This window comes from Pongo abelii, chromosome 16 (assembly GCF_028885655.2).
Source record: "Pongo abelii isolate AG06213 chromosome 16, NHGRI_mPonAbe1-v2.0_pri, whole genome shotgun sequence".
Lineage (NCBI taxonomy): Eukaryota > Metazoa > Chordata > Mammalia > Primates > Hominidae > Pongo > Pongo abelii.
Genome location: NC_072001.2, coordinates 25618864 through 25644403, shown reverse-complemented (window position 1 = coordinate 25644403; position 25540 = coordinate 25618864). Strand labels below are relative to the sequence as shown.

The 25540-nt window shown below is 39.4% G+C and overlaps 1 protein-coding gene across 4 annotated transcripts in view; it reads left to right on the top strand.

The window, feature by feature from the left end:
- GABRG3 (gamma-aminobutyric acid type A receptor subunit gamma3) overlaps nucleotides 1–24927 on the top strand; it is a 578311-nt gene extending 553384 nt beyond the window's left edge. For 2 of the 4 annotated variants that reach the window (XM_054531346.2, XM_063716121.1), the window contains exons 5-8: nucleotides 1258–1410; nucleotides 10327–10523; nucleotides 10881–10940; nucleotides 15569–16984. In XM_054531346.2, coding sequence (XP_054387321.1) covers nucleotides 1258–1410; nucleotides 10327–10523; nucleotides 10881–10940; nucleotides 15569–15850 — 692 coding nt within the window. In that variant the 3' untranslated portion in view covers nucleotides 15851–16984. Of the gene's footprint in view, nucleotides 1–1257; nucleotides 1411–10326; nucleotides 10555–10880; nucleotides 10941–15568 lie in introns of all 4 variants that reach the window. The other 2 variants (XM_024232594.2, XM_054531348.1) reach the window with 2 other exon arrangements.
- Nucleotides 24928–25540: the final 613 nt, after the last annotated feature.

The window sequence follows — 25540 nt, the reverse complement described above, 5'->3', positions numbered from 1 at the left end:
ACCAGATGCCAAGAGTGTAGAGAGCACAGGGCAAGGAGTGTTTAATGCAGAATGATGTGGACCACATAAAAGTGTCACAGTTGTGCAAGGGCAGCTAATAAGGAGAAGGCTAAAATGTTACTTGTGTTTTACAAAGTTCCTTTTGACGGCAGTAGGTAGAATGATTTAGAGCCAAAAGGACTGTTCATTAGGAGATAAGCTTGGATCTATGGCAGAAGGTGGTAGCTTGGACTAGATGGGGAAAGGATTTGAGAGCAATGGATCATATAGAACCATTGAGAAGAGAAAAGGAGGAGTCAGAGGTGGCTTTTTGGTTTCCTCTTTGAACAAGTGAGAGATGGACCTGAAAGAAGAGGAGGTATTGGCACGGGGAAGGTGATAGTTCAGTTCTGGACATGGTGGATTTCGGGCGCTGGATGGCTGAATCCAGCAGGCTAAAGGGGTGGAGGATTCAAATGGGGAGGATGAGGATGAGGAAATAATCTCAGCAAGAGGTGGCCTAGACAAGAAATGAATGGAGATGCTTTGGGGAGAAAATGTACAATGTATTAAGCATGCACCCTGTTTCAAGCCCCTGGGGGATCTTATGTAATCTCTAGTCACATCTGCATTGCTCTCAGCTTCTTTATGGTATGGCTCTGCTTCGGTAGAAGAGAGTGGAATGTCAGGAAATGATTACTCCTTTTACTTTCTGGGTTGGCACAGCTTAAGTCCTGGAGTTACAAAAGGATCAGATAAATATACATACATTAATTAAAACAAAGTGCAAAGTTGATAAGCAAAACTTAATGATATAAATAAATAAAAATATAAAATCGTTACACAAGTTTATGTAAGATGTGATAGCTTTGTTATTATTGGAAAAGCATCCCTTAAAATGACCCTGGGTCTGTTTGAGGGTTGAGTTTACCTGTTACTCTTGAATTTAATTGTACAACCTATGGAAGGACTCAAGCAATAATAGCTCATCAACTTATGGCCTGTTGTGGAAGAGATCTGCATGTGTTCTCACTCTATCCGTGAATATGTTCGTTTTGTGCCCTTTACACTGACCGATTAAATGCCTAGTACAGCCATGGATACTATGAAAATTAAGTTTAAGAAAACCAGCATTTTGATCCATTTCCTGATTTGATATTGTTGTAATTGTGCATTTTTATCCAAGTCATTCACTTAACAAAATAAATTGTAAATTATTTTCCTGAATTATTTTTGACCCATCAAAGTTGTCTTAATTTTGACAATATTTTATTACAGGTGATTATGTTGTCATGACTATATATTTTGAATTGAGTAGAAGAATGGGATACTTCACCATTCAGACATACATTCCCTGTATACTGACTGTGGTTTTATCCTGGGTGTCATTTTGGATCAAAAAAGATGCTACACCAGCAAGAACGGCATTAGGTGAGTTTCAAAAAATCTCTTCCATAAATTTGTGTAATTTTAATATAGAAGCAGTCATAAAAAATACCTTCAATGTAAAAGACTATTTAAATGTGAATGATCTCATTTGAGGGTGACTTGAACCATGCTTAGAATTTTCTCTTAAGAAGCCAAGCGAGGCTGTTCTTTCTCACAATGGGATTCTATGTGTGCCACTTAAATCAAGACGGCGTAGGAGATTCACAGTAAATCCATGGTGATAGTATCCTGTATCACAGGCTGATATGATCACAAAAACACAGGCACATCCCAGAACCTGTCAACTCAAAAGTCTCCCTACGTTAACGTCAGGGAACAGAATTTGCCACACACCTCTGAGGACTGAAGACATAGTATTGGTAAAAAATAGTTGATCAATAATTGAAGCTCTGCTTGTATATAGCAACTTTATCAGCAAACAAGAAAATGATCATTCTTTTCAGCTGTGAGCACACACTAAAACTCAGTCTTTTCATGAATTTTTCTCTGGTTCCCAAAATCTTCTTAATAAAACACTAACTTTCAGTAGTTTTAGAACTGTGCAACATACATTATGTCAGGTTTTCTTTCTGACAGGAATTTTGCTTAACTTTCAATGTTTTGATTTTTTGTTTTTTTTGTTTCTTTTTTTATTTGATTATTATTATACTTTAAGTTTTAGGGTACATGTGCACAATGTGCAGGTTAGTTACATATGTATACATGTGCCATGCTGGTGCGCTGCACCCATTAACTCATCATTTAGCATTAGGTATATCTCCTAAAGCTATCCCTCCCCCCTCCCCCAACCCCACAACAGTCCCCAGAGTGTGATGTTCCCCTTCCTGTGTCCATGTGTTCTCATTGTTCAATTCCCACCTATGAGTGAGAATATGCGGTGTTTGGTTTTTTGTTCTTGCGATAGTTTACTGAGAATGATGATTTCCAATTTCATCCATGTCCCTACAAAGGACATGAACTCATCATTTTTTATGGCTGCATAGTATTTCATGGTGTATATGTGCCACATTTTCTTAATCCAGTCTATCACTGTTGGACATTTGGGTTGGTTCCAAGTCTTTGCTATTGTGAATAGTGCCGCAATAAACATACGTGTGCATGTGTCTTTATAGAAGCATGATTTATAGTCCTTTGGGTATATACCTAGCAATGGGATGGCTGGGTCAAATAGAATTTCTAGTTCTAGATCCCTGAGGAATCTCCACACTGACTTCCACAAGGGTTGAACTAGTTTACAGTCCCACCAACAGTGTAAAAGTGTTCCTATTTCTCCACATCCTCTCCAGCACCTGTTGTTTCCTGACTTTTTAATGATTGCCATTCTAACTGGTGTGAGATGGTATCTCATTGTGCTTTTGCTTTGCATTTCTCTGATGGCCAGTGATGGTGAGCATTTTTTCATGTGTTTTTTTTTGGCTGCATAAATGTCTTCTTTTGAGAAGTGTCTGTTCATGTCCTTCGCCCACTTTTTGATGGGGTTGTTTGTTTTTTTCTTGTAAATTTGTTGGAGTTCATTGTAGATTCTGGATATTAGCCCTTTGTCAGATGAGTAGGTTGCGAAAATTTTCTCCCATTTTGTAGGTTGCCTGTTCACTCTGATGGTAGTTTCTTTTGCTGTGCAGAAGATCTTTAGTTTAATTAGATCCCATTTGTCAATTTTGGCTTTTGTTGCCATTGCTTTTGGTGTTTTAGACATGAATTCCTTGCCCATGCCTATGCCCTGAATGGTATTGCCTAGGTTTTCTTCTAGGGTTTTTATGGTTTTAGGTCTAACGTTTAAGTCTTTAATCCATCTTGCATTAATTTTTGTATAAGGTGTAAGGAAGGGATCCAGTTTCAGCTTTCTGCATATGGCTAGAGAGTTTTCCCAGCACCATTTATTAAATAGGGAATCCTTTCCCCATTGCTTGTTTTTCTCAGGTTTGTCAAAGATCAGATAGTTGTAGATATGCAGTGTTATTTCTGAGGGCTCTGTTCTGTTCCCTTGGTCTATACCTCTGTTTTGGTACCAGTACCATGCTGTTTTGGTTACTGTAGCCTTGTAGTATAGTTTGAAGTCAGGTAGCGTGATGCCTCCAGCTTTGTTCTTTTGGCTTAGGATTGACTTGGCGATGCGGGCTCTTTTTTGGTTCCATATGAACTTTAAAGTAGTTTTTTGCAATTCTGTGAAGAAAGTCATTGGTAGCTTGATGGGGATGGCATTGAATCTAATGTTTTGATTTTCTGAAGGCAGGTAATATATAAGACTGAACATAGAGATTGTTTTCCCCTAAAAAAATCCTATAGAAAAGAGGAAGCTGTCTCAATTTCAAATTTCTGCAACATCTCTCATGTTTGCATTGTTATTTCTCTGTGTTTTTTTATTTGTTTGTTCAAGAACAAAGCACTGGGCCTGGGTAGACCAGATGCCAAGAGATTAATTAGCCTGTAATATCCTCTACCTATACTAGTTTTGCATACTTATAGAAAATACATGGTAGAATTGTAGGCAAATCAACATAGATTTAGTGACTAACCCTTGGGGTTATGGCTTCATAGTTACATATATTAGATGTCACTGTACACAAGACATCTAAAGATAAGCTTCAAAGTGATATAATATATAACTATGTTTATACAACTTGAGACTATGAAAATCCTACAGAGAATAGTTGTTCTGGGCTCAAGACACAGAAGCTAGAATTTCACAGTGCAGTCAGATAATAAATTTATAGCCAGAAGAACTGAGGAACTTTATTAACAATAAGATGTTTAGTTTAGACACCAAAAAGTCTGTGCCTAGAAATAAAGGGGGTACTCTAGATGTCCTTTAATGAAGCTTGAACCAAGCAATAACAAGATCAAGGAGAACCATCAGTAAATTAACTGTTTGTCAGAAGAATTCAAAGGGCTTCTTAAAAAGATAATATAGTGCAGACTCTTTACATTATAAGGAGTTATAATAAGAACTTATTAGACATTCTAAGATGTAGAAAAATGTTACCCATGATTACAAAGAAAGAAAGATTAATAAAAAGCAAAGAGAAGTCTATTGCTGACTCAGTCGGCATGGACTTTTACAACAGCTATTATAACAATGAAGACTTAAAGGACAATATGATTTTAATTAATGAATAGATGGGTTATCTCATGACAGAAAGTATATAAAAAGAAATTCTAGAATGAAATGTATAATATCTTGATTGAAAAATTCACTAACTAGACTTAAGAGCAGATTGAAGATGGCAGAAATAAAAGTTTATATAAAATTGAAGACCACCAGATGAAATTTATCTAATCTGAAGAACAAAGGAATAAAAAGATTAAAAAGAAAGAAGTCCCAGTGATCTGTGATACAATATGAATATGCATAACATAACTATAACTGACTATAACTGAGGTGATAGTTAAAATCAGAATAAGAAGAGAAAAAGAATGACGACAAATATTTTTGAAAACATGTGGTTAAGAAATTCCAATGTTTGGTGAAAAACATTAGCCTACAAATTCAAATAGCTTAGTGAGGTACAAGCAAGATAAATACAAAGAAAGCCATCATAGTCCAAAGGATGACAATCAAAAATAAAGAGAATACTTGAAAGTAGATAAATAAAAATGTCCTGTCATGTGGATGAGAAAAATATGACTGACTGGTTCTTCATGTGCAATAATGGAGACCAGAAGATAGTCAGTTGCCATCTTTAAAGTACTGAAATTCTATATCCAGAGAAAATATACTTCAAAAATTTCATCAGAATGAAGATTTTTTTAGATAAACAAAATCTATGCTAATTTGTCACAGAAAATCTAAAACCATAGTGAAAATTCTAAAGCAAGCTAATTAGGTTAATAGAAATAAATCAGTAGAAAAATGGATTTACAAGAAGTAATGAAAAACATCAGAAATGGTAAGTATGCGGTGAAGTTTTAAAAAAAACTAGTTTTCTATTTTTATTCTTTCAATTAAAATCAAAATAATAATATTGCAAGATGGGACTTATGACATCAGAAAAAATAAAATGTAAACCATAAATAGCAATGAGGTTGGGGGACATATGGAACTATGTTCCTATGTGGTATAAAAATGGGTGAAGTAATTCTAAAAAAATTCTAAGTAGATATGTTAAGAAATCTTATTGTAATCTGTTAAAAATGTATGAAAATATAATAAAAAGCATAGCTAAGAATTCAATGTAGAAATAAATGGGAGCATATAATAATAATAAAAGGGTAAATTCAACAGAAAGACAAGACATTCATAAATATAACTGTGCCTAGTATTAGAGCTTCATATTAAAAGCAACAAAAACTGAGAAGAGGGTAAATTTTTGAAATCAATCACAGTTTGATATTTAAATATACTTCTATCAGCAGTGTACACAAACAAGCACATTTGTCCACTTATTTAAGTGATTAAACCAGTCAACAACCAAAAAGCCAGTAAAGGAATGGAGGATCTGAACACCAATATTAATGTCTTTGAGCTATTGGATATTATAGAACTCTGCACCTAATAATTACATCATGAAAGTGAATTTCAATATCCACCTCCTGCCATACACAAAAAATTACTTAAAATGGATTATACTCAAATGGTAACACTAGAAATGTTAAATTTCTAGAAAAATGTTAGGATTATATTAGATTAGATAAAGATTTCTCAGACCAAAAAGTGAATCTTAGGTGAGGAAAACTTTAAAACATTTCTGACATGAAAACACACTTGAATAGAGATATTTCATGTTATTAGGTAAAAAGAAACATCATGAAGATTTGTGGTTTTGCATTTATATAAAATAAATACATTTTTCCAATGAATAGCATCTTTCTCCTCTTTTTATGCATTTGATGTGCAGAAATTTTAATTTAATTTATTAGTCTTTATATTAGTATTTTTGTTCTAAATATGTTGTAAGTACGACTACTTTAAAGATTTCCTATATAATATTTTAGTCTGATAAAATTATACCAGAAATGTCCAGGATACAATAAAATATCACTCATCATATCAAAAAGAAAATGCCAATATCAAGATGATACAGTAGTTAGAATTATCTGACTAGGATTTTAAAATAATCAGTCATAAATGTGCTTCAATGAGCGAATGCACACATGCTTCAGCTAAATGAAAAAATAGAAAAGTTCCACAAAGAAATAGAGGATGTAAAGAAGAACTCAATGAAATTTTTATAACTGAAAAATACAATGCCGAAATGAAAAACTCACTGGATGTGCTTAACAAAAGAAGATAAGACAGAGCAAAGAATCAGTGAACCATAAGATAGAACAACAAGAATTTACCAGCCTGAGCAACAGAGAGGAAATATATTGAAAAAAATAATAATCAACTGAGTTTAGGGATATCTCCAAATATTGACACAAATATCAGAGAGGGAAATGATCCAACATTTGTGTCACTGAAGTTCCAGAAAAAGAGAAATAGAATGGGGCTAAAAAAAATATTCAAAGAAACAATGGATAAAAAATACTTAAATTTGCCAAAAGGCATAAATCTAGAGATCCAAGAAGCTGAATTAATCCCAAATAGGTTAAATCCAAAGAATGTTAAGTAAAGACACATCATAACCAAACTCTTAAAAACTGAAGAAAAATTCTTGAGAGTAGCAAAGAAACGTCGCCTTGCCTATATAGAAAAAACAAATTGAATGACAATGGATTTCTCATCCAAACCATGGAGGCAAGGAGGAAGTAGCACAGCATTTTTTAATGCTGAATGGAAATAATAGTCAACCCAGAATTCTATACCCAATGAGAGTATCATTTAAGAATAAAGGAGAAATCCATTCTCGGACAAAGAAGAACAAAGAGAATTTGTCACTAGCAGATGTCCCCTAAAATGATGGCTAATGGAATTTCTTGAAATAGAAAATGATAAGAGAAGAAATTTTTAACAAAAGAAATGAAGAAAAAATACAAAAAGTGAAAATATGGGCAAGTAAAATGGACTTTCCTTTGCCTTTTGAGTTTTCTAAATTACTTATAGTGATTGAAGCAAAAAATCATAATGCTACTTGATGTAATTACTAAACTAATTAAAGGAAATATTTAAGACAATTATATTAAAATCAAGAAAGAGTAAGGGGAAATAAAGTTTCTACATTTCATTCAAATTGGTAAAATGTTAAATATGATAAATTATGTATTTATAATACTGGAGGAACCACTAAAAAGGCTACAAAGAGTGATGCGCCTCAAAAACACTGCAGATAAAGCAAAATCAAGTTCTAAAATATGTTGAGATAACCCATGGGAAGGCAAGAAAAAGAAAACAAGATATTATAAACGAACAAACAAACAGGAAACACAATATAAAATGGGATAGTTACATCTTAAATATTAATAACTACATTCAAAGTAAATTGCTGGAACGTACCAGTAAAAAAGCAGAAATTAGCAGAGAGGATTAAAAAAATAAAGCATGATCCAGCTACAATGTGTCTCCAAGAAAGTCACTTGAAATAGAATGATATTGTTATACTGACATGAATGTTCATGTAATCACCAAGAACTGGAAAGAACCAAAATATCCCGCAACAAGTGAAAGGCTAACGAAACAATGGAACACCCAAACCATGAAATACTACTCAGCAGTAGGAAAGAACAAACTATTGATGAAGCAGCAGTTTAAATGTGTCAAGGGCATTGTGCTGAATGAAAAAAAAATCCAGTATCAAAATGTGTTATTTTAGTTTGTGTTTAAATTAGGAGGTTTACTTCTGACTGTAGTAAGATGCCAGGATTTATATTCCCTCATCCCTCCAAAGTCAAGAAGAAAGTTGTTCTAGGATTCTGTGAGACCAGAATCATCCCCAAAGCATCCTGTATGTACTAGACTCAGCTGAGATAACCTTCCTGAACTCCTTTGTGCTTTCCCAGAAGAGGAAGTCACACCAACAGGTGTTTTTGCAGAGCACTCTTCTTTACTAGGTAGCTTAGATCCCTGAACTAAATAGAAATGCCTAAGGTTTATTTTTCTTCAGCACCGTACAGTTTCAGGGTGGGGGTGGAAGTGGGGAGGATAAAGCACGTGGCCACTGTCTACATCTGGAATACAGGCCACTCATGACAACTGATGGACAAGGTCTATGGAAATTGCAGACACAAACAGTTTGTATTTCTATTGAAATAGAAACTAAGATTTTGAACTTCTTGTTAGACATGATTTGGTCACATTTTTCAAAGTTGAGTTGGATGTTTATTAAAAGAGGATAATGGCTTCCAGCTTCATCCATGTCCCTGCAAAGGACATGATCTCATTCTTTTTTATGGCTGCATAGTATTCCCTGTGGGAGAACGTTAGGGAAAAGAGCTAATGCATGCTGGGCTTAATACTTAGGTGATGCATTGATAGGTGCAGCAAACCACCATGGCACACGTTTATCTATGTAATAAACATGCACATTCTGCACATGTTCCATAGAACTTAAAAAATGTAAATAAAATAAAATAATTTTTTCAAAAGAGCTTTTTCCATAAAACTACATCTGACTTTTCCAGTTTACACAGCATTTTTTACATGAAATTTTACCACCTATATTAAAGAGTGCCTGGCGTTCTATTTTCACTGCACAAGTTAAGGAAACTGATTCAAAGATGGTAAGTGACTCCTCATGGCCAAATAATGAGAAGGCCCAGAGCAAGGTGGAGGGCTTGGATTTTCAGGTGATATTCTTTACACCTCTACAAGCTGTCCACCCCGTGCTTTGAGACCCATTCTCCACCTGGCCCTGGCAGAACTGTCTTGAGCAGGTGCAGGGAGGAACTAAACAGAAGCTGTGATGCTGCAGCAAAAGTGGAAAGTAATGTGTCCTCATCTGTCCTGTGTACCTATTTTCTGACTAGTACTGCGATGCAGATATTTTACTGTAGTCCCATTGAGCTATAGAGCTGGTGACTGTTAAAATTCAGATTCCTGTGATTCTGGGACCCATGAATCTGGGGTCACTAACCTTCCCTGTCTAGTAGTTCTGACAGGTCCTGATTTCTTAGGGAGACCTGGGAGAGTCAGTCTTAGCCTGTTTCACATGATAATCGCTCTTCCTCATTTTATTCTTATGTTCAATAGTCTCCATGTCTTTTTTCATGTTTTCCCTTCTAAGCTATCCATCTCATGTGTGTCTGTGTCTCTTTTCTGAATGTTTTCCACAATATTTGATTAAACATCCAGTGTTGACCCATGCATATAAAATAGTCGAAGTCAAACCAACATTGAGTATTACCAATTAATTGATTCATTCGATGTAAAGCATTCATTTAAATGCCTCAAATGTGCTAGCGTCTGTGCTGGGGGACAGGCAAACAAAGACAAGTAAGGGACTGTTTTTGTCTTAAAGACCACATAGTCTATCTAGGAGACAGATATGTAAAGACGTATGCAATTCCCTGTGATAATGAAAACAAAAAAAGCTGAGATAGTAGAAGGTACAGGGATACTGCAGATGTGCATGCTGTCAGCTCTGCGTGGAGGACAAGAGTGGTGCTGGAGCCGGGTCTTCAAGAATAGTGAGGGTTTTCAAACTGGGTAGGTGAGGAGAAGTCAGAAATAAAAGGATTTAGCTGGGCAGAAATGTGAGGTGTGGAACAGCAGGGAATATATAGGACTGCCAAAAGAGCGTCTACATTAAAAATTACCAACGAGAGAATTACTGAATGAATTGAAAGGTGTTTATTTGATTCAGGCACTTTAATGTTATTGTGAAGACTATAATCAGAAATTTCACTGAAACATTGCTCATAAAATTGTATGGATATTAAAATTCAAAGTAACATTACATGAGGTATGCAGCATCAGGGATTCCTGTAAGGCAGCCGTGCTGGGGTGGAGGGATGTGGGTGACCGTCTGGTATTCCTGTTGTGTGTTGCACCCTTTTACGAGATGCTACCTGTCCCCTGTTCAGGCATCACCACGGTGCTGACCATGACCACCCTGAGCACCATCGCCAGGAAGTCCTTGCCACGCGTGTCCTACGTGACCGCCATGGACCTCTTTGTGACCGTGTGCTTCCTGTTTGTCTTCGCCGCGCTGATGGAGTATGCCACCCTCAACTACTATTCCAGCTGTAGAAAACCAACCACCACGAAGAAGACAACATCGGTGAGCTGCAGTAGCAAAAGTTCTCCGGGAGGTAATGGGGGCGCTGTTTGAGATGAGTGTGTACTTAAATGCGGTTGTATTCCTAAGGATCGTATAAAGCATGATTTTTTTTTTTTATACTTTAAGTTTTAGGGTACATGTGCACAATGTGCAGGTTAGTTAAATACCCAATTCAACAAGACTTTTCAAAACCAGACAGGGATTCTGAAGATGTGAATGTGACTCTAAGACATCTCTGGTGTCACTTACCGGTGACGTGGTTTGGTTTAGTCATACCCTAAAGATTGCTCTTAAGAGTGATCTTGGATGCAAATGTTCATGACAGTTTCCTAGTTATTTTTTCTTCTTTTCTTGTAGTTACTACATCCAGATTCCTCAAGATGGATTCCTGAGCGAATAAGCCTGCAAGCCCCTTCTGTATGTATAGCATTGCAGGTGCCAATATTTCTGAGAACTTTCACTAAACTAAGATTGCATTTGAAAAATAGATTGCTGTTGATGCATGCGTGTATTGAAGACCAATGAGTGATGCACATGCTGACTTCAAAAATGTGTTTAGTATTAGGTTAAAAATCCAACTTTGACAATTTGGAAATTAGAGGAGAAAAGTAATCATAATTCCTTCTACATGGGGATTAGTGTATGGCATATATAGTTCTGACTCTTTTAGCCATTCAAATAGTATAGGTTCATGCATTTTAGCAAAACTGAATTATGATCTTTATATTGTTTTATAGCCTCTTTTATAACTCAAAAATATGTACTTATATGTACTTAAGTTTTGTGCCACTAATATCATTTTATAGGATCATTTTAATGATCATATCATACGCTCATGATTGATGCACAAGCAGTCTCGGCAGGACACTGACTGGGCTTATCCAATTTTTCACTTGCATTTATATTCTTGTCACTACCAATTGGTATATACCTGTGACTATTTACTTGGCTATAAATTCCTAGGAGCAGAATGTTTGGGCAGAGGGGTTGCATGGTCTTTGCCAAATAGCGCTCCACCAGCTCCATCAGCAATGCCAGACGCCTCATCCCGAACTTTCCCTGCATTCACTTTGATAGTCAAGCAGGAAAATGAGCTCTGCAAACTTTTCTCATTGGCATTTCTTTGACTATTGACAATATTGTCACTCGTTTATTTTTGATTTGCATTTCCATTTTGCTTTTGAATTTTTTTTAACTTTTATTAGTATTTTAAAGTAGCAATCTGACAGTGGTGTATATGTTACATATTATATAAATTGTATTTTATAAAATATATAATTTATATAGTCACATATAGGATATATTCATGATATTAATGTTTGTCATGTAGTTTTTATTCCAACTTGAATTGGCAACATTGCCACTATCCTATTTTGTGCCTTTCTCTACGTGTATTATTTTGTTTCATGTGGTCAAATCTGTCAGTGTTTTCTTTTGTAGTTTCTGCTTCTTGTGTTCTGCTTTGGAAGGTCCTTTCTACCCTTAAAATGACATGACCCCCCTCACTTTCTTTTGAGCACTATGCTTGACATTATGTTCTCTGTGCTTTCATGTATCAACTCACTTTATTCTCACCACTAACCTTTCTACAAATGAGGAAATTAAAGTGTGGATAAATTAAGCCCTCTAAATATTGACCAAGGTTTGACAATTTAAAAACAAATTTGTTACATTTAACTATTAACAAGTCTGAATTTCTTTTGGCTAGAGGTTAGAGTGTAGCTTTATTGAAAAATCGAGAAATATATTTTTAAATTAATGATGTGAACTACAACTTTGATCATATAACAACTTTTACTTACAATAATGACTTTTATTCCTTTATACATATGTATACTAATTACAATTTACTAATTAAATAGAACGTTTCAAGCCCACCCAGAAGCTGCACGTGGTTTGCTACTTGCTAATCAGGACCTCATATGCAGTGCCAGGTGGTTTGCTGCTTGTTAATCAGGACCTCATATGCAGCACACTTTCAGCCCATTGTCAGGAGACTACATAGTTATCTGCACTCTGCAAGTGTGGATCATGATAGTTCTTCCAGAACGTTAGTGGGCAAATCACTGTTACGGCTGCGGGGAGCTACAGAGAACATACAGATTTTGCCAACAAATGCTTCCAAATGGCGTGGGACTAAAACAGAGGGGAGAGGGGAAGGGTGCACATCATCACGCATAGCCAGGAGCTGGGTGTTGAAAGAAGGAAAGAAACATTGACCCCTTTAGTACAGAAATGATGCTGCCAAAAGAAGAAAAAAATCCTTTAACACAGAGAGAAAAAGATATTATCACAAAATGAGCAGAAAATTGAAAAAAAAAAAAAAGAGAAAGTGGGAAAGTTTAATGACCTTAAAGGAAGTACAAAGAAAAATAATTCACAGACAGAAAGGGTGCCAGGCCTGGTGAGAAGACACAACCAGAGAGACCTGTAGCAAGAGTAATGCTAAGCCAAAGAAAAAGGAAGTCTGTCCTCTGGTCTGCAGCCTTATGCTAGTGAAGGAGCCACCGTTATCAATGGAAAGCAGCAGAAATTGGCAGCCTCTGAGTAATGAGGGACAGGGGCCAGGCTCCGTGAACAGTCACATGTGTGGCCTGGGGCGAGCTGTTCCAGTTGTTCTGTACCCCTTTCCCAATGTGTCAAATGCAAGGCTGAGGAACTTCACATGTGCCCAGGAAGCACGGTGCTCTGAGACACTCACGGGGCTGCGCTATACACACACACAAAAGAGGAGGGAGTCAGGGACCCAGCTGGGCCAAAGAGGACTTTGGGAATCGTTAATTAAAATCTCTATCTTGGGCACAGTTTGAAATTTTCATGACAAATGAAAAGGAGGCAAGTAAAGAAGTTCTTAAACCGTTTAGGGCTCTTAACATCTTACATTTTGCTTCAATTTTATAAAATGGAATTTGTTTCATTTCAAAGCAGTGAACTATGAAGACATAATAAGAGCTATTTTCAATATTGTAAATACGATCTCCAGGTGTTTTTTGGTTCCCTAAATGAAGTGAAATGGAGGTTTCTCTTGCTCCAGAAACCATCCTGCTGCCCTGCCTGTGGCCTCCAAGGGTTGCCCTTTAGATCTCTGGTGAGCCATCCCCACATCAGCAGAGCCTTCTGCCTCCCAGTCTAAGTCAGAATCTTCCTGTGTGGCTGCCCTGCCTTGCAAACGGCCAGACTTCTCCTCTGTGTCTCCAGTAGCCCCCAGCTCCATCCACATAGCAAGGGACTACACAGAGGCATGAAGCAACAAGTGGATGAATGTCTGGCTGATCACTGTCAAAGCACATGTGTAGGAAACCTTCATTGCAATTGTTAATAAAGGCAGATCTTTCAACCGGAGGTTGTCAAAAAGAGGCAGATCCCTTCAATGCAGTGGGGTAGAGGCAGGGAACTGCTATGTTTTAGCAAACTCTTGGTGATGTTTACACCCACTTGGGACAAAGAACATTAACCTAGAAGAGACGTGTCCCCATTAGGCCCATACAGACAGCGGGACTTTTATTTCTGCCTACTCATCAGGATTGTGGAGGAGGAGGAGGGTGCGCAGCCGCACCATGAGGCCCCAGTGGTAGCAGAGGGAGGTGGCCACACGTGTGAGGAGCAAGCAACGCCCTGTGAACATGTGGTCCAGGCCATCCTGCTAATTTAGGTCTGTCCTCACACACAGATGCTTCGCATTTACAAGAACGCACCAAAGGCTGCAAGTACTGAATCTGAGTGTCTGATCAACAGTTCCACCCCTCCCTAATTTATGACCCCATGACTATGAGCATGTCCAATCAAATTGAGGCCCAAAAGTAGGAGGGAAAGCAGTGCCATGTCTTCTTGGAATCGTATTTTTGGATGAAAGTATAAGAGGTTGTCACGATGCTTTCTAATGAATTCTGAATGGCCTCTGTCCCAGCAGTGTGCCACACCCAGGCAAAGGCCCTCACCAGGAAGCCCACTGAGAAGGGTTCCCTCTCCACCTCCTCCTTGGTGTCAGCCTCCATGGCTGCCATTGGCATGCCCATCTCAGATCAACCAGCACAGATGAAACCAAAGCAGACAGGCAAACATGCTTTTTAGTTCTCTTCCATTATCCAGTCCAATTTAGAAATGTATCCCCTTAACAGAATTCAATGTAGTGCACACTTCATAGTTTTTTAGAAGAGCTCAGCCTCTGTCTGAAGAATTGACAAGTCTATTTGCAGCCATGTCTCAGGATTAGGAATGATTCTTCTTATTTAGGAGTGAATAGTATGTTGTTCTCTTTCCTTTATCTGCCCCACTTGGACTTTTCCATTGCAGGAGGAGGGCTTGGGAGGTAGAAAAGCAAGCATTGTAGGTGGGCACATTTTTGGTTATGCTTCTTGAGATGGTAAGCATCTCAAGGTCCAGCCACCTCACACTGAAAGCTCACTTTCACCAGAATCACATGGGACATGAAGATCCTCTCATCATTCCTGCAAGTCATACCTTTTACTATTCACTAATTAGAAAAAAGTAACATATTTGTCCTCCCCACTTCAATATACATACTGTTTCACATTTAAGGGATAAATATATGTCCATACTTACTACAAATCCACAGAAAAGTAGGCAGAATAGGGACTTCAAGTGACTAATACACATTTGAAAATATGCTTAACCTTCTTCATTAATAATCCGGGAAATACAAGATTTGAAACTGCAATGCAATTTTCATTGCATTAGAATTGCAAGGATTGAAAAGACCGGGGGTCTCCTCTCTCAGCTTTGGAGCCCCCCTCCCTCTGTCTCTGTACAGGGAAGCTTCTTCCTTTCTTCCTTCTTTCTTTTCTTCTTCCTTCCTTCTTGCCTATTAAACTCTCTGCTCCTTAAAACCAAAAAAAAAAAAAAAAAAAAAAAAGACCAACTCTCTCAACTCTCTCTAGCGTGGGGGGAAGAGTGGGGGTTGGGCATGCCCACGCATCCTCTTTATCTATAGGAGACAGATGTAATATGGACCTACTGCTTCATACACCTCAGGGTGTTTTTACTGCATTTTACGATGGTTGTTGTGTCATTCTTGTTGCTTGCAGAACTATTCCCTCCTGGACATGAGGCCACCACCACCTGCGATGATCACTTTAAACAATTCCGTTTACTGGCAGGAATTTGAAGATACCTGTGTCTATGAGTGTCTGGATGGCAAAGACTGTCAGAGCTTCTTCTGCTGCTATGAAGAATGTAAATCAGGATCCTGGAGAAAAGGGCGTATTCACATAGACATCTTGGAGCTGGACTCTTACTCCCGAGTCTTTTTCCCCACATCCTTCCTGCTCTTTAACCTGGTCTACTGGGTTGGATATCTGTATCTCTAAGTGTTGCTCAGAGTGAAGAGTGAAGAGCATTTGGTACACACTCGACCTTCCGTCGCCCCCAGACCAGTAGTGACCAGTTGGGAGTAGCAAGGAAGGACACTGCTCAGTGTATCTTGTTATAAATGACCTTTCAGCAACACAGGAAGTACCCGGCAAAGGTTTCTATTATGTATTTTACACACACACATACATACACACATACATACACACACACACGCTAATTGAGTTTTAAAGTAATATTCTTGCTAATCCCTACTGAATTGTAGCTTTGTGTTGTTTCTGAATGGTTTTTGGATATGGGAAGCAGCTGCTGATTACCCTTGCAAAGAAATCTGTAAAACGTGCAAGTGAATGTCTGAGATGCTCTCTCAGGCCTCTAGTCCTTCTGTATCTTTCCTTCGCAGCCCTGGGTGTAGTAGCGCTCAGGAGTGTTGAATCACCCCTGGCCGAGACCACTCCTGCTGGCTCAGCCTGGGCACTCTGTGCTCCAGTGTGAACAGCAGTGGGTTCCAACCCCAGTCTCCTTTCTCTGTGGCCTCTCTGGCTCCAGCACCATCGTCGTTAGCTGGCACCCCTTTACCTAATAACCTCGTTCTAGGCCTGGAGAGAGTACAACTCGCATTGTCTACGGTTTCCATTGGAGGAGAAAATAAGATTTTCAAAATGCTCGTGTTGTTGGGGTCAAAGATGATTATCTCTGAACATCAGAAGGTTATTACTTTATTCCAACTTACTGAGAGTCAACAATATTTGAACTTTGGGTTCTTGGACTAGTTCAACAACATTTCACCTTAAGAGCTGTTTTTTACTAGGCCAAGGCTCAACCCCAGAGTATGTGTCCAGCTTATGTTATATTATTATGGGTTCAGTAGTTGTCTTCATTTTGCAAAGAAAGGTATACAGTGAACACAACCTGTTATCTTGAAGACATACACCAGAGTGTGAAAGACATGTAGATAAAATTTTATTTTTATTTTTATTTTATTTTTTTGAGACAGAGTCACACTCTGTCACCTGGCCAGGCTGGAGTACAGTGGCACGATCTCAGCTTACTGCAACCTCCACCTCCCGTGTTCAGTTGATTCTCCTGCCTCAGCTTCCCAAGTGGCTGGGACTACAGGTGTGTGCTACCACACCCGGCGAATTTTTTTTTTTTTTTTTTTAGTAGAGACAGGGTTTCACCATGTTGGCCTGGCTGGTCTCGAACTCCTGACCTCAGGTGATCTGCCCGCCTCAGCCTCCCAAAGTGCTAGGATTACAGGCATGAGCCACCATGCCCGGTCAAAATTTAAAAAAAAAAAATTAGTGAATATTAATTTTCAACTCAAACCAACTTTAGATGCAAAAAAATGGGCAATGGTGATCATCAAGTACATATTTTGATGAACAAGATTATTTTATACTTTGAAATATGGATACATAGCAAAATCCAAAGAAAAAATATCTCCCCAAATCAATACTCTTTTGATATTTTTATAACACAAAACCAACTTGCTTCTTGCTGTTTAGTTCTTTGTTATAACTGGATGCCAGTGTGAACTGCAGAAGACTGTTTTGAAACTTCTCCTCACCAATAGGCAAAACACAAGTCCTACCAGTTAGTTAATAATGCTTTGGCATTATTAAAATTTGAAATCAGAATCTCTGTGCTTCTCATCTTTCTCACACAGAAAACTGAACTCATTTCACCTAGAAACCATAATTTTAAAAGTTATCTATTGTTCATACCATAATTACTCAGAAAAGTAAAATATTTTGCGGAGAAAGTATAGAAAAGTATCAATTTCACACAATTTCCTGGATATACCAGACACAGAAGAGGATGGGAGCAGAAGAGGCCAGAAAAAGTGAAATTAGATTCATCTACTTATTCCTATTAAGATTGTTGCATATTAAATGGATGCAAACATATAGATATATGATGTCTGAATTTCCAAAGATGGAGTCTATACAGCGTGAGACATTCAAACCCATTGTTTCTCTCCCTGTCAACTCTCTGTCTTTTGGTTTGGTAGTTGCTACATAAGCCACAAGCCAATTGGCTTCCATTTAGCAAATTCAGTTTTAAAAATAAAAGAATATTTGTGGAGAAACAGGTTGAAAATATTGTCTTAGATGCAATGTCTCCTCTATTGGAGAATTTCACACTCTGGTACTCTAGTTCTGTCTCTCATGCATAAGCAACCCCCAGCCTTGGCAGAGGTATTCTGCAGGGACCCTGACCAAAGGAATCCAGGTCACACCACAGCACTGAGCGCCAAGGGAAGGTGGCCCAAGGGCAGTCTTAAGACACAATGTCCAACCTTATGAATGGGTAATTTCTAATAAGCTGAAGAACTGCAACCTGCTACATTGTAAAAGAAGTTCTGGAGAGAACTGAATTTTCTAGAAAAATTCTTATTGGGAGGAAAATACCCTAAAACAACTTTTTATAACATGGATTTGTTTGATTTTACCTTAAAAGAATTTTACCGATGCCTTGTGTTTCAAAGCCACTCAATATTTGGATATTGTTAGCAACCCTCCCGAAATTTTACATGTAGGATAAATACACCAATAACCTCAGTTTTCTGAATCCAGCCATTCTCTTCTTCCCAACCTCAGCAGCCCTCCTGATCAAAACAGACAAGTTCAGCACTCCTTTTCTAGGAAGGAGAACCTTCATCTCAAGAAAGTCCAATGGATTTCACTAACTGAGCATCATAGTGTGGATTCCTGCATATACAGCAGGCTACCCACTAGGGGGTCTGAATAAAAAGAGCGAAAGCACCCCCTAAGAGCATGTCCATGCCGGGTTCTCTGCAGGCTTGCATAATTCAAGTTCTCCACATCAGTCTCAACTCCTGAGATGAGCCTTTTCAGTCCACAATGAGGGAGAGATGCGTGTGCCTTGGTGAGGTGCAGAGCTCAGGGGCTTTTAAATCATGTATGTGTTTATTGTCTTGAGGAAGGAGAGGAGCAGTGTGGGGAGAGTGGGAAGGAAGTACACTTTCTTTCACTAAAGACTCTCTTTGCCAGGATGCCTGATCAGGAGGGACGTGTGTGGGCACGAGGTGCAAGGCTATTCCGCACAGCTAAGTCCCAGCTTGCTTTGCGTGCAGAATTGGGAAATATTTGGGGTGGAAGTTGTCTGAGTGATCTGCATTCCAAAGGTGCTACTGTGTTCCTCACTTTCAGAAATACTCTAAGTTGAGGAGATGACAGTTCTGTATTTTGACATGGAATCCAAATTTCTAACCACTGTAGATCACACTTAAAACTGTGACTGTCTGTCTTTTAAGCTGCATACTGGGTGGGGGGAAAGCAAAGAAAAGGCATTTCACATTAATGGAATTGGAGAAAAATGTCTCTTCAGAGCCTAGAAAGCTTCAGCTTCTGCAAAGTCCCAACACCACCTACCAGAACAGAGTCTCCCTACATACCAGACAGAGAAGGACAAAGTTAGTACAATTTACTCTGGACCCAGCCAATACTGCCCCCAATTTACCCAAAATATGCCTTAAAATGAAACAGAAAGCTCAAATAATACACATCTCTTAAGATTTTCCATTTCCTGCAGTTAGCTATTTCATGCCAAGTTTTATTTATCTTTTATGAATGGGTGGAAATAGGATTTCATTTCTTTATATGCCAAACAGTCTTACCCTTAATTTTACATCAAACCAATTAAGTACAAAGATTTTGCAGGTTTTTCGAGAAAATGCTTGTCCTCAAGAGCAAAGCATTTTCACTCTACATAAGGGAAATTGGGGCCAATCTAAAATGTCAGCAACACAGTCCTTCTGATGGGGATGAGTGTCTCTATGGAAACTTCACACCAAATCATTTTACCTGGTGATAGCTTACTGCAGTAAGTGTGCAGGCATGTTGCTTCGTTGTTGTGCAATATAACCACACTCTGGAAGCAACAGGAGAGGAGCCGGTAACCCATTCTGCATTGATTCCAGCTCCCCACGACTAGGAAGCAATGAGCCACTCTATCTAAAGGGCTAGAACACAAAACAGACAAAACCTCTTCTTCCTTGATCATTTTTATCTCAGCTGCCAAAATGGAAATTTTCTGTGATTTCCTTTGAGACTTGAAGAATTATACCTGGTCTCCAACCATTATTATCACTGTATCAGTTCAGTGCTCTCAAGGCACAAAGTGCTTTGAATTCACTCCATGATCTTGCAACTCTTTTTGAGTGCTTTTCCTGAGTGATTTTAAACTCTACCCATAAGAAATTTCATCTGCAATTTCTGTAAAAAAAAAAAATGGCTTGAGATCCACATAATCTGATGTAAACATACATTGAAATGTTAAGTTCTATTTGTACTGAAACACTGTCCACCTTAGACTTTAGAACACTATCATTTAAGATATTCAGAAAGGTTCTGGAAATAAGGGGGAAGAACCAGACTACGAATACATTGGAAATGTTAAGTTTACAATATTCTGCTGAGCCCCCTTCAAATTTCCCAAAATTGAGAAAGTGTGTAATCTGTACCTATTTTTTTTTTCTCAAATTGGCCTGGAGGAAACATTCAGGTTCAGAGATTTTAGCAGTGCCTCTATGTTTGTGTTCTCTGTATAATCACATGAAAGAAACAACAAATAACTCTTCAGGATAAATGACACCTGCATCGCTGATCCCTTGTTGACTTATCTTTTATTATAAAAATAGATCTCTATCGTTATAGGGAGAAAACGTGTATGTTTTGAGATGATCAGGTAAGAACTCAGCCATTCAGTATTTCTGGAAGAATAAAAACTTGGCTTTCTTTTTCTTAATGTCTAATAGTTTTGAAGACTAGGGCATTTCCATTCCTCCTTTTAAAATTTCTACTGATTACAAGCTAGCAATTTCCGGATATCAGCTTGATCTAGTTGTACTAAGGCCAAAAGGGAGACTTTCTTTATATTTATTTTTATTTATTTATTTATTTATTTATTTATTTTATTTATTTATTTTGAGACGAAGTTTTACTCTTGTTGCCCAGGCTGGAGTGCAGTGGCGCCATCTCAGCTCACTGCAACCTCCACCTCCCGGGTTCAAGCAATTCTCTTGCCTCAGCTTCCCGAGTAGCTGGGATTACAGGCACCTGCCACCACGTCTGGCTAATTTTTTATATTTTTAGTAGAGTTGGGCTTTCACCATGTTGGCCAGGCTGGTCTCCAACTCCTGACCTTCAGGTGATCCACCCGCCTTGGCCTCCCGAAGTGCCGAGATTACAGGCGTGAGCCACCGCGCCCAGCCTATATTTACCTTTTTAATGCCACCTAGCTGAATAATGCTTTGGGTTTTACTGTTGTCAATAAAACCCCTTATACCTTTTATTGCCCTGCTTATTTATAAAAGCCAAATTTTAGACGAACTTAAATAAATCAGTGCTGAAAAACTAGTTGAATAATCAGTCACTGACAAGTTTTCAATGTTTTGAGTTAACCAAGTGGGCTTTTCAGATTAGGTTATACAAGGGCATGAGCTAGAAAATAATTAGGCAGACAAAACATATGTTCACTCACATACACCACTTCCAAAACAAACATGATTTGAATGTAGCATTCAGGTTATTGAGGTGAACGTAAATTGCTTTGCTTGAACAATTGAGATAATCACCTACTTTCGCCACTTCACTTTTCACATTTGTAAACACACACAGGGTTTTTCCAGCCCAGTGAGCAGGCTACACAATGTGAGGATAATAATGGTTCCTGCAGGGAAGCCAGAGCCTCTATGTCTGCTGAACAGTTTAAATTGAACAGGTTGGAAAGAACATTGATTGCCAATAGTTAAATCCCCCAGACTGAGCAGGTAGCTGCCACATTTTCTCTTCTCTTTTCTAGTTATTCAGGGTTCCTTCTTTGATTTTCATGAGAAAGGAACATTTACACTTCCTGTGAGGGGCTTAGACTCCGATTTCTCCCAGTTGCCTCACTTACTGAAGTTCGATCCCGGTGAATGATGTGTGTGTACCCAACACATCCAATTTGTATTTTCTTAAATATGTGTTTCTTAGGTATCTAAGGGTACATGAGGGAGCCCACAGCACAATTATTGCAGTCCCCAAGATGTCAGTCTTCTCAAAATGACAACATTGTCACTAACCACTTTTTAAAAAAGAATTGAAATTTCCATTTTTTGTTAAATGTCTTTCCAATACATAGCAATGTGTAAAATAGACTCCCAAATCTCCTTTGGGAAAGGAACCTGTGGACCCTGGGGCTAAGTTGTCACTTTAGGGACATGGTGATAATCAGGACTGATGCCAGTAAGTGGGAAGTTCATTACGGCAAGGCAGTGGGAAGGTGCCAGCATCCCCTTTCCACCTGAGATGGGCTGAATTTTCACGCGGAAGTCTGGAGACTCTGGAAGGGCAGGTGGAATCGCTCCTGGCAAGGGCATGACCATGCACAGGCTGACATGATTTTCCTTTTGGGTGGACTGGAGTTTTACAACTGGATTCATTAGCACACATGTGTGGAACATGTGCCTGTGCCCGCCCACAGCACTTCCTTGGAACTCAAAGCTGCTTCTCTAAGGAGGTCTATTTGAAAGGATAGTGCTTGACTTTGAATTTATAAAAGATTATTGGAAACACCTTAAGTAGAAGCCCTAACCCACTGTCAGCTTCCAATTTTCAGGAGCAAATGATGACTGCTTTGATTTGGTTAGGCTTTCTTACAACAGGTTTTTATAAAATATTGTTTATATTTGTAACAGGAAGGATTTTCAATGTCAATTTTGTCAATGAGTGAAGACTCCCCCACTGCACAGAGCAGCACTTCTGTTTCTCATGGGGAGATCAGGGTACCTCTATGTAGCTTTGGCAGACCCAGTCCACCCTGAGCCAGCCTGCCATGTCTGCTAGTCCATGCACCTCCAGGGTGGCCTTAGGAGCTACAGAGAGGAAAAAAAGAAAAAATGTTGCATTCTTAAGCAATTAAAGATTGCTTTCAATGTAATTAAAAAATAAGTAATGTGGCAAAAGATGCACATAACTTGCTCCCTCAAGTTCTAAATTATCACCAAATATGAAAGGTTTTTAGATGAAGTACATCTACATCATCACCATCATCACCCTCGTTGTCCTCTTCCATGTTTCTACTAGTACTCAGCTATCGATTCAACACAAAGGCTTAGAGCCCTTTCTGAACTATAACGAAATCAGAACTTACATTGTGGAAAAAGTGAAAAAGTTTCATTAGAGTTTAAACATTAAGTATACAGATCCTACTCCAAAATTTTGCTTGCCTAAAACATTTCCAGAACTGCTGTGTTCCGCAGCAGTCCTGCCTGCCCTGCCTCAAGCAGAATTTCACATGACTATTTAGAAGAACATTCCATTCAATTGTTGTTTGTTGATTGATTTCTCTCTTTTTTTCCCATTTTTACCTTAGTTGGCTATTTTATTCCTTTTCGTAAAGATAACATTTGAATTGTCTAACAACTATCTTTTTTCACTAAAATACATGCGTCTTTGGAAACTGCAAATTTTGTGAGCTCAAAAAGACAATCACTGTGCTTCTTATCATCTAATTGGAGTCTAGGCTTTGTTTCCCCCTAACTTATCCTGGCATTTTTACTTTGAATAGAAATAGTCACAGGCAAAATATATTCATGAAATGTATAGTGCTTACTATTATATGATCTCTGTTTAGAATAACTATTTTATTAAAACAATCTAAAAGACACTGTCCATCATTCTTGACATTTGATATAGCTAATTTTGTGCTAGTGAACCAAGTTTACCTGCTAACACGTTTGTACAACTACACAATGTGTTTTCCTTGACGTGCAGCTCCTGTACTGAGCAAAAGGTTCGTTGTTTAGGAGTGAATTTTCTGTGAAAGCTTTGGGAGAGTAATTATTTTCAGGGATCAGACCTGTGTGTTGTTAGGAGCAAGAGGCCATCTTGTGTTTACATGCAGTGGTCTGTGTATTTGTGTCTGTACGTACAGTGGTAAAACTGAAACAACTTATTAATAATGTGTGTCACTCTACCCATCACCTCAAATTTAGCTGAAACAAGTAGAAAGGAGCGCAGTTTTCTAGCGATAGCGTATTAGCATACTAAGCCTCTGGTTAGGATAAAAAGGAGCAAGGGAGAGGGAGAAAGAGAGGACAGAGGGAGAGAGAGAAAGTGGCAATCTGTACATTTCCTGACAAAGTGGGATCACGTTCTTTCCAAGACAAGAAAAAGAAATCCAGCTTCACTACCTGATCAGGAGTCCCTCTGGCGTCCACACAAGCCTGCCTCCTTTGGAGAGCCCTTGAGCATCACTGTTGTGACTTGGGTGCACACCTGGGCAACTCCTTGATCATTCGTGCATTCTGGTCAAGTTGACCCGATAAGCCAAAAGTAGTTTTCAAGATTTTGATGGCAAACAGCTATCCCCACCCTTGTCTAGGAAGTCGTATTCGCAGGTCACAGGAAGGCGTCAGGTCGGGCTTGAAGCAGCCGGGGTGCTGGCAGGGTCCTCTCTCTGTGAAGCCTGTGTGGGAAGTGAAACTGTCAGGGGTCCTGGGAGATGGCCCAGGCAGGAAGGGATGGAGAGAGGCGCGGACTGCTCTCTGTTCCCATGGAATCCTTCCTGCCTGTGAAGCCATTGTCCTCCAGATGGGAGGTAGGCCGGGAGATTCCAGAATCCGACAACATTTTGGAATCATCTTAGAGCACTGGTGTGGATGCGCTTGGCCCCGAGGGGGCCGCGCCCTGCCCCAGTGCGTGCGCCTCCTGCCCCAGCAGGGTCCCCGCCCTCACCAAGTGGCCTCCAGTAGCCCCTGTGTCCCTGTCGTCCCGCGAGGGATTGGAGGCCCTGGCTCCGGGCGGTCCCGAGGTCCCACCGCCCTCCTCCCCTCCGCAGAGGACGTGGCTCCCCGCTATCCGTGCGGCTCGTGGTGTCCTAGTGAAATGAGGGCGCACCGGCGCCCGACGTGCCTTGGCGACACGGGCGGCGCCGCGCCCCGCTTCGTGCGTCCCGTCCCCGCCGCGCCCTCAGCTGGGCCTCGTGGCTGGGCCGCCCTCTGTATTTGTATTTGGATTCCTACGTTTGTACTTCTAATACAAATAAATGCACATGTTGTCAGAAATACCTGAGCTGGAAGTGGACGTCTTTCTGGTTTGGGTGGCCGACTGGGAGCTTGGGGGATGGGGTCAAGGGCACTGTGTTGCACGGAGCCCTGATGCCCGGAGGGGTGTGGCCCAACTGCCCCTCTCAGATGCTCACTTCTGGGGAGCCCAGCCCAGGGGCAAATTCTGCAAATGGGGGTCGGGGAGTTACTTTTCTCTGGCAGGAAGGGTACAAGTGGATTTTCTAAGGGAAACGTCCTCCTCCACTCTTGCAAAACTCCATGAACAGAGACCCCCAAGCCACCCTTGGAGAGCCAGACACGCTGCTCCAGCCAAGCTAGGTGGCAGGTGCCAGCCTCCAGGCCACACCTGCAGCTGGGGAGTGGATTAAATCGTGGGGGAAGGGTTCTGGGACCCGCCATCAACGCATCTGGAAGCTGGGCTGGACACCCTAAAGTCCTAACAGTGGCTCCTGGAGAAGATGCCGCAGTCTCACGTTAAAGTAAGGGCACACCATCACAAACAAACGGAAAATCGACGGTGACCGTGACCACTGCAGACAGTACACATTAGAGAATTTTATGTACTGTCCTTTGGTCCATTTTTTTTCTTTTTCTTTTTTTTTAGACGGAG